The 13,300-nt window shown below is 35.6% G+C and overlaps 1 protein-coding gene across 1 annotated transcript in view; it reads right to left on the bottom strand.

The window, feature by feature from the left end:
- Nucleotides 1–1,384: 1,384 nt before the first annotated feature.
- Nucleotides 1,385–13,300, bottom strand: part of LOC140139237 (EF-hand calcium-binding domain-containing protein 4B-like) — a 45,616-nt gene continuing 33,700 nt past the window's right edge. Inside the window, 4 exon segments of the mRNA XM_072161017.1 lie at nt 1,385–2,288; nt 3,045–3,158; nt 7,384–7,580; nt 12,884–13,016. Of these exon segments, the coding sequence (XP_072017118.1) occupies nt 2,127–2,288; nt 3,045–3,158; nt 7,384–7,580; nt 12,884–13,016 (606 nt within the window). The 3' untranslated portion in view covers nt 1,385–2,126.

Consider the following 13,300-nt stretch of genomic DNA (forward strand, 5'->3'; position numbering starts at 1 on the left):
GTGACCTTCACTTGAGATGAGTCTGGTTCTTAGTCTCAGCTTTTATGTGAAATGAGACACATGTAGCAACCAACAAGTGCATCGTTTTGATATGGATGTACATGTACACACATGTGATATGATCTGATCCACTCAGACTGAAGTCAGGAATTTTTAAAAATTGAGTAGTTACCATCACTAACTAGCTCAGTACCTAACAGCTTACTGATGTTGCATGAAATCCTAAAGTCTCTGGTAGACTTGAATGAAAAGTTATAAGGGAGGACAGCTTTTATGGTCTACTGAGCTCAGCAATGCTTTGCTGTCTTCGATAGCGCATTGTATCGGAGAGGTACCTGGCTTTTATCAAAGCCCAAACCCATAAAAGCCTGTAGCAAACTCTGTCAGGCTCCGCTCAATTGTACACTCCGCTCCGATACCATGCGTTAACCAAAATATTGATTGAATCAATTTTAGGGCCATGCTTGAATTAACAACCCCTTGAAACCTACTTACACATACTATTGACTTTCTATTGACCGCAGACACGACCCCAGACATGCTTATTTAATTACCACTTGAGTAGTTGATGAGTGTGTTGTTATACACTTACTGAACACAGAGGAAATTGATTATGGTTTTACCATTGACTGTGTTTATAATCCTGCTGCTCTGCTGAACCATTATTGAAGACAGCAAAGCATTACTGAGCTATTAAAGTAGACCATAAAAGCTGTCCTCCCTAAATTGATGTTGAAATCCCAAAATCCCTGATAGACTTGAATGAAAAGTTATATAACTTTACATGTCAATTTTCGTATGTTTTTTCTTCCTAATTCCTGCCTATATCTCAATTTCATTATTGCTGACTTTGGTCTGATTGGATCAGATAGTATCATAAATATGTGACATGATCAAGGGGAATGAATCACATGTTGACAAGTTTCAATTAGAAGTTTTTTACATCATTTTCTGGCAGTTTACGAATGCTACATTTTGATGCAAACCCATCAAAATCGGACATCTGGTTACCGAGTTATGAGCAATTTATCGGACATCTGGTTACCGAGTTATGAGCAATTTATCAATGGCTGAAAACAATATAAAACAAAAGAATTTGAATACTGTTTTTGCCAATATGTCAAAAACAATATTAGGGACATCCGACTCATTCCCCTTGATCATGTCACATCCATATCTAAATGATGCACTTGTCAGCAGCTATGTACATGTGTCTCTTGTTACAAATAGCAAGGAATAAATACCAGACTCATCTCAAGTGGAGGTCACTTCAAATCATCCTCAAAGTTACATGGTTTAGGAATACACAGTACATTCCAAAACCCTGTGACTTGATGTGACGTCCACTTTAGATGAGTCTGGTATTTTTTTCACAGCTATTTTGTAAAAATTATACATATTTAGCAGCCAAAAAGTGCATTATTTTGATACAGATGTTCACATATGCAGACGCAACCCCCACTGGAGCCAACCAAGGTATGCTGCTGAGATGTAGTAAAACTATGCAGCAGCTCTGAAGAAACCAAGCTTCCAATCAGGTATATAGAAACAGCACCCACATATACATAATAAAAATTCAAAATTATCTGCCATACGTTGACAGCAGGAAAAAGTCTAGTTGTCCAATGTTAGGCAAGGCACAGGTAATGTCTCTTTCATTCGCAGCAGACAAGGTCAAAGTTCAATTGGCTACATAACGAAATTACACGTAGCAACCTCAGTCCTTATAACAATTGTAGTAAGTCTAAAACTCTGGTAGAATAATCCAAATCCAATGATTCTCATTGCTTCTATGACAAGAGTTTTCATATTGCACTTTTTTCATCCATGAACAATCAAACTATTCTTGCCTGACTGATATGGACCAGTCTGTATGGGCTCTTCCATTTAGAATCTACACTACCCCTGTGCACGATTTAGGAAATATCGTCCGCAGGAAATGGAATGAACACATTATCAGCTCCATTTAAATTTCATACACCCTCTGTTGAGCGAGGGCAAGTTTCAAATGGAGCTGCTAATGTATTCATTCCATTTGAAATTCATACTCCCCCTGTGGGAGTCATTTCCAAAATCTTCCACAGGGGTAGTGTCGATTTTAAATCGAATAGCCCAATGCGGAGTCTTTATGAGCAGCATCCTTTTTTGATGGCAGCATCGTCGAGTGTCAGAGCTTTCTCGATATCTTGGTCTTCTTTCTCCCACAGGAGTTTGGCCATGTCAATGAAGGCTTGTTTCACATTCTCTCCGCTTTTGGCACTAGTTTCTATGAAGAGACTGTTGTAAGTCTGTCAATAAGAGAGATGTGTAAGAGAGTAAAGTAATTAAAGAATTGCATTAACAATATAGATGTCAAAAATTTAATTTTTTTTAGTAACTACAATGATAATCAAAGTATTAAAGGTCATTATTGCATGGAAAAACATTATTATCATACTTGGAAATTAGTGAAGTACAATGAAAGACAAACCCAAGTACAATATTCAGATTCTTCAGCCTGATGAACAGGTTATCATTATTCATAAAAAGATCCTAAAGCTATAACAGTGCAAATCATCCCATGACGTTATTCACTCTGTTGTGTAGTATTTGTTTTCCTATTAATTACCCGAAGCCATGCAGACTTGTCAAGTTTGAGGAAGGTTACATGCAAGCGTGAGATTGTATTTCTTAAGGAAACCTGTATTGAAAAAAAAAATTCTTAAAATCTTATCCTCTCAGCAACGTCCCTGAATGTTGCTGCCAACATTTTATGAAGTAACTGCAGCCCACAGTTGCCAGCGACAATCTGTAAAGTCAGCAGGGGCCTTGTAGAATTTGCACAGTGCATTTAAAATCACTGAGCATTTTTTCTTTACAAACAAGGGAAGAGGCTTACGTATTGTACACTGGAACACAGAAAAATTCAACAAAACAAACTAGAGCATCATAATTTGCGCACACCAGCACAGTTTAATTGTGCTATTGCTAGTGTGTGATGAGTGTGTGATGTGTGGTTCTTCTCTCCCCTGTTTTTTTCTTTGTTTTAGTATATACTCACTCACCTCAGCTAAGCTTTTCCCTACTTCCTCTTTAATAATTCTGGATGTGGGATCTTCTTGGACCAAGTCCTTCTTATTCCCTATGATCAGCCTTACTACATTCTCCTCTGTTGCTTCCTAGAATAACAAGAATATAATGCATTAAGGGATCTAGAATGGCGTTTATGGCATTTCGACAGTATTTTGTGGGACATGAGAGCACCTCAGGCGTGTCGAATTGCATTCTGAATCTGAAGCATGTCTTTCTGATATCAAATAATTTTCATTTTTGAAATTCACGATATAATACAAATTTTATGACAAATTATTAAAATTTGATATTTTTCAAATTTTTGATATATAACAGTCCTCGAAATAAATTTTATAAATCTAATGATATATTCTTAAAGTGTATGTAGGTGGGAGGAAAAGCCGACGATCAATTGAAAATGTTGACCTTTTATATTGAAGATATGGATTTTTTCCCCAAAAGACCTATTTTTTTTGGTGTTTTGGGAAAAAAAATCCATATCTTCAATACGAAAGGTCAAAAATTTCAATTGATCGTCGGCTTTTCATCCCACCTACATACAAGTATAAATCATCAGCTTTATAAAGTTTACTTCAAGTACTGTTAAATATCAAAATATCAATTTTAATGATTTGCCATAAAATGTGTATTACATTGCTTAATTTCAAAAAATCAAAATTATTTGATATCAGAAGGACATTCTTCGTATTCAGAATGCAATTCGATATGTCTGATGTGCTCTAATGTCCCACAATAAATACTGTCCAAACGCTCATACCCCATCCCTTAAACTAACATCAATTCAAGACAGTTGAGCAATATCTCCCTGTAAGTACAATGTAACTGTAAACATTCCTGCTGTAAATAACCCGCTTACAGTATTCCCAATACCGGACCTTAATTGTGTAAAGCATCTGAGTGTTTGCAAGATACATGCATGCAGCATCTATGGTGCTTGATTATGGTTTCAATCACTGAATAGTACTACCTGCTGTGGTATAGGGTCACCTCTTCAGGAAAGCGAAGTCTGTATATAATTTTGGTAACGGTTTTGGAGTAAATTTGGTGCAAAACAATGCGGAAAATATTGATTGAAGCATTTCAAATTTCATGCTTTGGTACATGTATATATAAAAAGAATAATATCATTAATGTTTAACATGCAAGTCAATATCTGTCTCATATGTGCACAAGGTACAAAAAAAATGTATATGCAGCTGCTGTGATGTGTATCAGTGCCCCAAGAAAAAGCATGGAGATTTACACCACTGCATCATATCGCATTCATTGCTGTATTCTTAGGACTTCAAAAGTGGATCACACCATAAACAATGTCTTATTTAGCTGAAAGTAAGAGGTTGAAGTTTGCGATCCAAATTCGACATTACACCTACATCCATTATTTACTAGGCTTCAGCAGTTAAAGATTTGGTGGATTCAAAATGTGTTGTTATAATTTATGAATTTGATCTACTTCTGAGTTGAATAAAACTGTTGGAACTGCTATATAACATTGTATCTGAAAGGCAGTAATTTTGCTTAGAGATCACATGATATGGCTAGCATAAACACCAACAGATGGGTTTGCCACTTTGAATTACTGTCGTTTCTGTGAAATACACAGATTTAAGAATTTGGGGCTTAAATATTCAATATGCATATAGCAAGCTTTACTCATGATCAGCTTGAAACAGGTGGGCCTCATAACATTGTGGATTGATATAGAATGGCGTACATGGCACAGCACCTAAGCGAACTGCACTTTGCGTATTTCATGACTGACCACCTATTGTGAGCTGATCAAAGTATATAGATACCAGAAACACCACAATAAAATATTTTCATAAATACGGTGCATCACAAAGCTTTATCACCATGCAGTGTTTAAAAAAATCTGTATATATTTTAATTTGGAACACACCTTGAAATTAAGAACCATCTACGATCCCAATAAAATGGTGTGTGCATAATTATATTGTGTACAAATCAAAAACTTTGGTTATAATTACTGAACACCATTATTGTGAAATTATGTATTTCTAATTATACAATGGAAAATTGGAACTAGGTGATACAAAACTTTCCAAATCAGACGATAACAACAATACTTAACTCAACTTCAAGGGTACAAATCCCCCCAGAAACTCTGAAATGGCTCCTGGTTCCATCACAATTTTAGTTGACCAGGGTCCTATTTCATAAAACTTTAAGATCATCTTAAGTCAGACTTAAGATGAATTAATTCATCTTAAGTCTTGAACTCCTCTTAACTTTAAGATTAATCTTATCTTCTATATTATAAAACAACTTAAGATGAATATCCTTCTTAAGTTGCCTCTAAACTTCAGAGGGGTCAGGGGCCTCTTAACTTGTGGGGATTCATCTTAAGTCTCAGAGGTCAAATTTTGGCGGGAAATTGGTAATCAAAACAAATGCACTACAAATAGGAAGGTTGGATTTTATTGTCAAATATGGTAATGTTTTTGGCGAATCGGCTGCAAATTCTTGTAAATACACGAATGGAGAGAGTATAAGAGACTGGATTCACCCACTGGATAAATGGAATGGCCCAGGGGACACTGTCTCATGAAACTGCCCTCCTGAATAGTGACCCAAAATATCAAATTCAAAGTAACTAGTGCTTTAATTAACTCATCCAGCACATCTTTAAATTTTTGGCCCCTTGGTGATTGGAAATGGCCCCTGGTTCCTAGCTTAATTTGTTGAACCAGGTGCCATGTAAAAGTAGCCCTGGTCCATCACTCCTTATTTTCACTCCTGCTCTAGTTCATAGTTAGTTCCAGTTTAATATTTGAAGTACAGGGTGAGTCAAAAAAAAAGGGCAATAGAGAAAAGAAACCTTTTTCGTATTAAAGAACCAAGTTGAATCTTTTAGGTTTTAAAACATTTTATAAATAGCATATCCATAAGTGATCTTGTGTGAAAATATCAAGGAATTAGCATTTACCGTTTTGTTTTTATGACACATTTTATAGCGATACCCAATTTTAATGTTTGTCCAAGAGACACCTAAAATTTGAATGTCAGCCCACTCTGTGTAAGGTAGATTTGGAATAACTGCCAGTATCTTAACCTCATTGGCATTGAAATAAAATGGAGCACCCAAAGTGTTATTGCCCTTGGTCTTGTTTAAGGAGAAGAAACATTATGTGCTGTTATTTTCATTTTCCCTTTATTTTAAAGATGTTTATTCTCTATCAAAACCATGTAAATTTGTAGGCGCGGGTTTTTCAAATGTCGAAATGAAATGCGCGCAAATTGGAGTGGAGTGAATTACAAAACATCCAGTAAGTTGGACATCTTGGGATTAAAAAAACTGGAGTTGGGAGTCGAGTGAGGTATGAAGGACATAAAGTAATGTTAGAAAGTTTGTTTGAACAGAAAAAAATCAACCTTATTTAAGTTAAAGTCAGTTTCAGAGCTGGTGCATTTATCGTGCATTGTGTGCTCCCATTCAAAATACACGGTACCTCGTGGACAACTAATGAAATTGGGTATCGCAGCAAAAGGACTCATAAAAATTAAACGGTAGAAGCGACTCACTTCATTTTTTCACAGAAGGTGACTATTGAGTGTGGCATTTATAGAAACTTTCAATAATGGGAAAGTTCAACTTGGTTCTTACATAAATATCGATGCGTTACTCTATTGCACTTTTTGACTCACCCTGTAGAACTTATTTGAGTAATTAATGCAGAACAATAAAAATATGAATTGCACTAATTATCACTCTTCAAAAGAACTTTCTTTACACAAATGACAAAAAGAAACCCACTTTTTCTCACAACAAAGATGTAAATATCAATGCATATCCATGGGTTAGTGCAGTAAGCCTAATTTCATTCTGCTACCATAATGGGCCTCTGCAACCATAAGGGGCGGCAATATACCTAACCCTTAGGGTTAGGGTTTAGGGTTAACATACTATGGCCCATTATGGTTGCAGAAAATAACTATGTGTACAGGAAGACTCATATGCACTCGCTGCCCTATAGACATTTGATTATATGTCTGCATTCTGTATTGTACACAAATAAAAATATGACACCTGGCAGCTATTGCAGATAGAGCTTTCTCGCACTGCCCCCTAGATAGAGATAAAAAAAATGGGCTATTCCAGTTAAAATCCATACACCCCCTATGGAAGACACAACAATAATCTTCCACATAGGGAGTGTGAATTTCAAACAGGATTACGTGAATGGGTGACTTCATTTGAAATCTACACTCCCTGTGTGGGAGATTAAGATCATGTCTTCCAACGAGGGTGTATGGATTTCAACTGGAATAGCCCAACCAATCAGACCTTACCTCAACACTTGACATCCAGTTCCTGACATTTACAAATGATTGTTCTGAGGTCACATCATACATAACGATAACGCCATCAGCTTTGCGGAAGTAATGCCTTGTGATGCTGCGAAATCGCTCCTGGCCTGCGGTATCCCACAACTGAAGCGCCACTAATTGGTCATTTACTGACATTGATTTGACTTGGAAGTCCACCCCTGAAAAAATGAGAAATTAAAGTGTTCCTAGATTATAGCATATCTGTTTTTTGTCAAATTGAATGGAATTTGTATAAGTGATTGTAATTTGATGATGGAGACACAGGCAAGCCTCGAAATAAGCAGGCACCCAGGAGCCATTTACCCAATGGTCATAACATTTTGGCTCCTGGTCCACACGAAAATCATGTGAACCAGGCTCTACATTTAAAAAAAAATAGAGCCTGGTAGTTAAAGCTGGTTTTGTATTTAATGTGTACAATTAACATTTAAATGACTCTTAGCTCTTTCAATATGGCTCCTGGTTCGCTAGATAATCACAGGACCAGGAGCCGCTTTTTCCAAATATGTAGCTCCTGGTCCAGATCTGCTTATTTCGAGGCTTGGACACAGGCATGCATAGAGATTTAAAAGTATTGACACAAAGCATATAAACACAAAAATATAATGAGACGTTTCAGCCATGCTATCACCTTTAGCCCCCAACAAAAAAAAAAAAAAAGTAGACATGTCTCGAAGCTACCACACATGGTTGATGTTTTTTTAATTGCAGTCTGGGATTTATTAATTAACATCCCAAAACAACTGAGATCAATGATACTGATCACAAGCCCCCCCCCCCACATTTCATATCGGGGGGGGGGGTGGTATTTGATCTTTCAATTGACTAAATTAATTTCCCACTTTTTTTTTTAAAACAAAAACATCAAAAACCTGATGTTTTGTGCCAAAGGGGGGCCACTCATATATAAAAGTTGTAAGCATGCGTGTGAATGCACTTTAGAAAAGCACCCTTAACAAGGACAACCATTGTGTCTTCAAAATGACCCTTAACAAGGATAATGGTTTGTTAACCTTACCCTTAACAAGGACAAAGTTACAAGTGGATTAAATCCAACCCTTAGCAAGGATGCATGATCAATTTTGAAGAAAAAAGTAAAAGACATCAACTTTCAAGGTTTCTTATTTCCTTTATTATTATACTCTAATTGGATACTTCCTAACTGGATTTGGTAGGCTTAGGCTTAGAATTATCGCCTGCATTATTAGGGCAGTATATTTTATTATGACGATTGTAGGGGTAGGAATGTGATTAGATTTAACTACCTTTAGCACGGACACATGGTGTCAAAAATGACACCATTATTTGCCATAATCAATGATTTTGAGACCCTTAACACGGGCCCGTGCGGGCCCGTGTTGCAGTAGAAAATACCACCCATATTCCGCGTTTTTGTTCACACGCATGCTTACAACTTTTTATATGAGTGGCCCCCCCTGGGAGTTTTTGGCACAGCAACAATTTTGAGAGTGTATGTGAGCGTTGTGGTAAACAAGGGAGAAACACAATATATGGAGTGTAAAAGCACATTGGACAAATTATTAAGGGGGGTCATGTGCACACAATGCGGAGTCCACCCTGCCCTGGAATTGCCCATAGATGGTATTCTACATCAAGATCTGAATCATCAAATTTAAAGACTAAAAGTACTGACAAACTGATTGGATGGGACAGCAGCAGCTCAGTTGGTATAACATTTATAATAGACAAGAAAACCAACATCACAGGATGACATGATCTAATTAGACCACAGTCGGCAATAATGAAACGCAGATGGGCAAAAATAATGCGCTAAAATCTAATAAAAACACAAGAAATGGACATATAAAAGTTCATAACTTTGCAACAAAACCAAGTAAAATGAATTCATGTTAATTTCCAACCAAGAACACAAAACAGATAATTTAGATAACCACCAAACAGCATCCAAGTAATATGATATATGACAAAAGACAATGTTCATCAAAAAATATTTTGCATTCAAATTCATTTATAAAATCAGCCCATAACTATTGAAAATAGAACACATGGGTGCACTTTCAAATGCATTGTGGCAAGTAGGAAGGATACAGAAATATTTGAAAAAAGCATATTTATAATTGTAAAGAAATAGATATGATCAGTGTAAAGAAAATAAAAAGATGTTTGTGTTTGTAATATGAGTTATAAAGCAACAATGTTAGTTTATATATTTCATTTAAAATCAAACTTAATTGAATTCAATACCTTTAAAATAAACAATTTACATGCAAACTATTCATAACATGATTAACATAACACTTAGAGAGAAACAAAATAATGACAACTGTTACTGTGCACTCTCAGTAATGTATTAGTGATGTAACTTCTTAATTATTATTCATGCAAGATATATAAACGTATACATTTTGAAAAGGAAATTAGTCAAAGAATCAAAATTCCTCAAACGATTAAATATACATGTATGGAAGCAATCATGTAAAATTGTTCATTAATTAGAGAATAAGCGATAGAATTTTTATTTTGCCTATCCTCTACCGTGTGATGAGCGACAGGCAGGTCCAATATTTTGAGTAGTGGATGCGGCGCAGCCGGTATCCACTACGATAAAAATATTGGACCTGCCTGTCGCTCATCATAGGTAGAGGATAGGCAAAATAAAAATTCTATCGCTTATTCTCATTCTTAGTCAGTTAAATATTATTTTAATAACTGTAAACAATTTTTAAAGCAAAAACTAAGTTACCGTCATAAAAACTCCCTCATTATAAAATGAAGCGAAACTTGTTTACAACTTTACGTATTCTGTTGCGGCGTACTGCTAGCGCGTTCGCGTATTCCGCACTAATCTCCGTATAGAACGCGATACATACGCGCACCTCTACACGCGTTTTACGGATTCTCAAGACGCATGACGTGGGGTCGTCTACGGCCTGATAGACGGCACCCAAAATCATGCGATTGTCCAATCAGAAATGTGTCTACGAACTAGACCACTCCCACTGACTAAGAATTTGAATAGATTATTCCTCTTTTTCTTATTTATGGCATTAGGGAAGAAGATAGGAAGAAGGGGAAAGAGGAAGCAGTGGATGAAGAAAATGGAAATGAAGGGGATGCATGAAGATGAGAAAAGATTAATTAGAACAAAAATGAAAAAAAGAAAAGAAAAGAGGAACATGAGGAAGACAAATAAGTAAAGTTAAATTTCCCACTTTTGACACAAACACTCCTTGTTAGTCCAACTGATTCGATCATACCATGGCAGCCAATATGGATTACAGAACAAGACTGTGGTGCAGAACATATAGTTATTTTCTTAAAACATAGCAAGTAGAATTTCTTGCAAGCAAAATGTCTCTTTATTATACTTACTAGACAAATGATATGTACTCAATTAACACCTCCACGTCGGGTCTGAGTCTGACATTTTCGGAAGAGGGCATTTATTAGAGTTTTTTTACAAAAATCATGCCGAAATGAAAAAACTTGGGATCAATGACTTCCGGTTCACTTTCGGGTCTGCGATGTCATTTTTGGTAACTACATACCGATTGTGTCTGGACTGTGGTAAGCTTACTTACTTACTTACACAAGATAGCATGGAAATTTCAGCATTTTTAAACATTTTGGTTAAAACATGGTGGGGGAATAGCCTCGTTTTACTGCCAGTTACAATGCGAGTTCATAACTTGTTACAACTCTTACAGTGCCATATTGCTCATTGCAAGTAAAACGTAAGTTTTTGCTTTGCATGAAATTCTACTGAATATTGTGTACATGTATCAGAATCTGGTGCATAATAAAAACCTAGAATTATTAATGTTTACTCACAGACACGAACATGGATCATACTGATGCCTGATTAAAATATATTTAAAGTTTATTAAATTAACATTCAAATCAATTTTCAGAGTTAGAAAGATTTCATATGTTACTTTATTAATATTCCTTTATTCAGTGTAAATAAATGAATGGGCAGGCCAAGGCAACATTTCTACATGTAGATTAAGGGATCTAAAATGAGCGTTTATTGCGTTTCGACAGTATTTTTTGTAGGACATGAGAGCACCTCAGACCTATCAATTGCATTCTGAATCTGAAGCATGTCTTTCTGATATCAAATAATTTTCATTTTTGAAAATCACAATATAATACAAATTTTATGACAAATTATAAAAATTTGATATTTTTCAAATTTTGATATATAACAGTCCTCGAAGTAAATTATATAAATCTAACGATATATTCTTAAAGTGTATGTAGCAGGGAGGAAAAGCCGACGGTCAATTGAAAATTTTGACCTTTCATATTGAAGATATGGATTTTTTTCCCAAAAAGACCTTTTTTTTTTTTTTTTTTTGGAAAAAAATATCTTCAATATCGTCAATTTTCAATTGATCGTCGGTTTTTCATCCCACCTACATACACTTTAAGTATAAATCATCAGATTTATAAAGTTTACTTCAAGTACTGTTAAATATCAAAAATATCAATTTTAATGATTTGCCATAAAATGTGTATTAAATTGCTAATTTCAAAAAATCAAAATTATTTGATATCAGAATGACATTCTTCTTATTAAGAATGCAATTCGATATGTCTGATGTGCTCTGATGTCCCAAAATAAATACTGTCCAAACGTTCATACCCACCCTTAATATGATTTTGAAAAGAAAAAGAAAATCTTTTGTAATACGTTATTGTATTATTATTAAGTGATATAAAGTTTAAAGTTGGTATTATTGAATGGATGAGTGCATACTTATCAAGATTAGCTATGACTTTTTTAGGAACCAGGCATTTTTGTTTTAAGGATTCAATCAGAGCCAAAACTTCAATTAAAGTTTACAATTTATCCTTGTCTGAAAACTCATCGCTATAAACTTATGTAAATATATATATTTTTGATTTGTTTTGAATCTGAATCACATCTATAGATGAGGTACCAATACAAAGACAATGATAACGAGGTTACAACTTACAAAAGTTACATATAAGATCCGTCATAATTCAACTGATTAGGTTTCTAAATCATGGGTTTGAAACATCATATAGTTCTGAAGACATTTTGACAAGTATCGATTATGTGCATGGCAAACCATGTGGTAAAAAGAATACATTCTTTCACATTTAAATATCATACACATGACGACAAGCCATGGTGATATGGAATATTAAACATACGACACAAAAATTGGGCTATTCCATTTCTTCCACAGAGGGAGTACACATTTTAAATATAATAGACAGTTGGGTATAAACTTCAATTTGAAATACTCACTCCAGTTAAGTGGAAGATATAGGTAAAGCCATAATGAAGGGGTGTCTGAGTTTCAAAATAATTAAGCCCAACCAATTACATTTGAAAAACATATTCCCCCTGTGGAAGATATTTCCAAAATTGTACACAGGGGTAGTGTGGATTTCAACTGGAATAGCCCAATAAGCCATGTGCACTGCGATGGTTGTTAATACTCACCAATCGTTGCACTGAAATTGCCTTGGAAGGAATCGGTGCAAAAGCGATGGATGAAAGAGGTTTTGCCGACCCCAGAGTCGCCAACAAATACGACTTTAAAGAGTCTCTCTGGCACATTGTTAGTAGCAACAACCTTTAGTACAAAGCAATAAGTGTAGGTATAAAAGCAAGGGGTGCATATGAGTGATAGTACCAGTGGCGTATTAGGCAGGGGGCAGGGGATGGCAGGGTGCACTCAAGACAGCAGCTACCCAACTGGCCAGTTCAATCTACCGGGCAGGAATTGGTGCAATACATGCATCCTGGGTTTCCCTACCGGAAGTCAGTTTGACTGAATTTCTCTCTCATACAACACAATATGCATATAGAGGTAGTCATTGTGACGTCAACGCTGCCATTTCGTGGGCAAGATCTTCC

The sequence above is a fragment of the Amphiura filiformis genome, chromosome 18, assembly GCF_039555335.1.
Source record: "Amphiura filiformis chromosome 18, Afil_fr2py, whole genome shotgun sequence".
Classification (NCBI taxonomy): Eukaryota; Metazoa; Echinodermata; class Ophiuroidea; order Amphilepidida; family Amphiuridae; genus Amphiura; species Amphiura filiformis.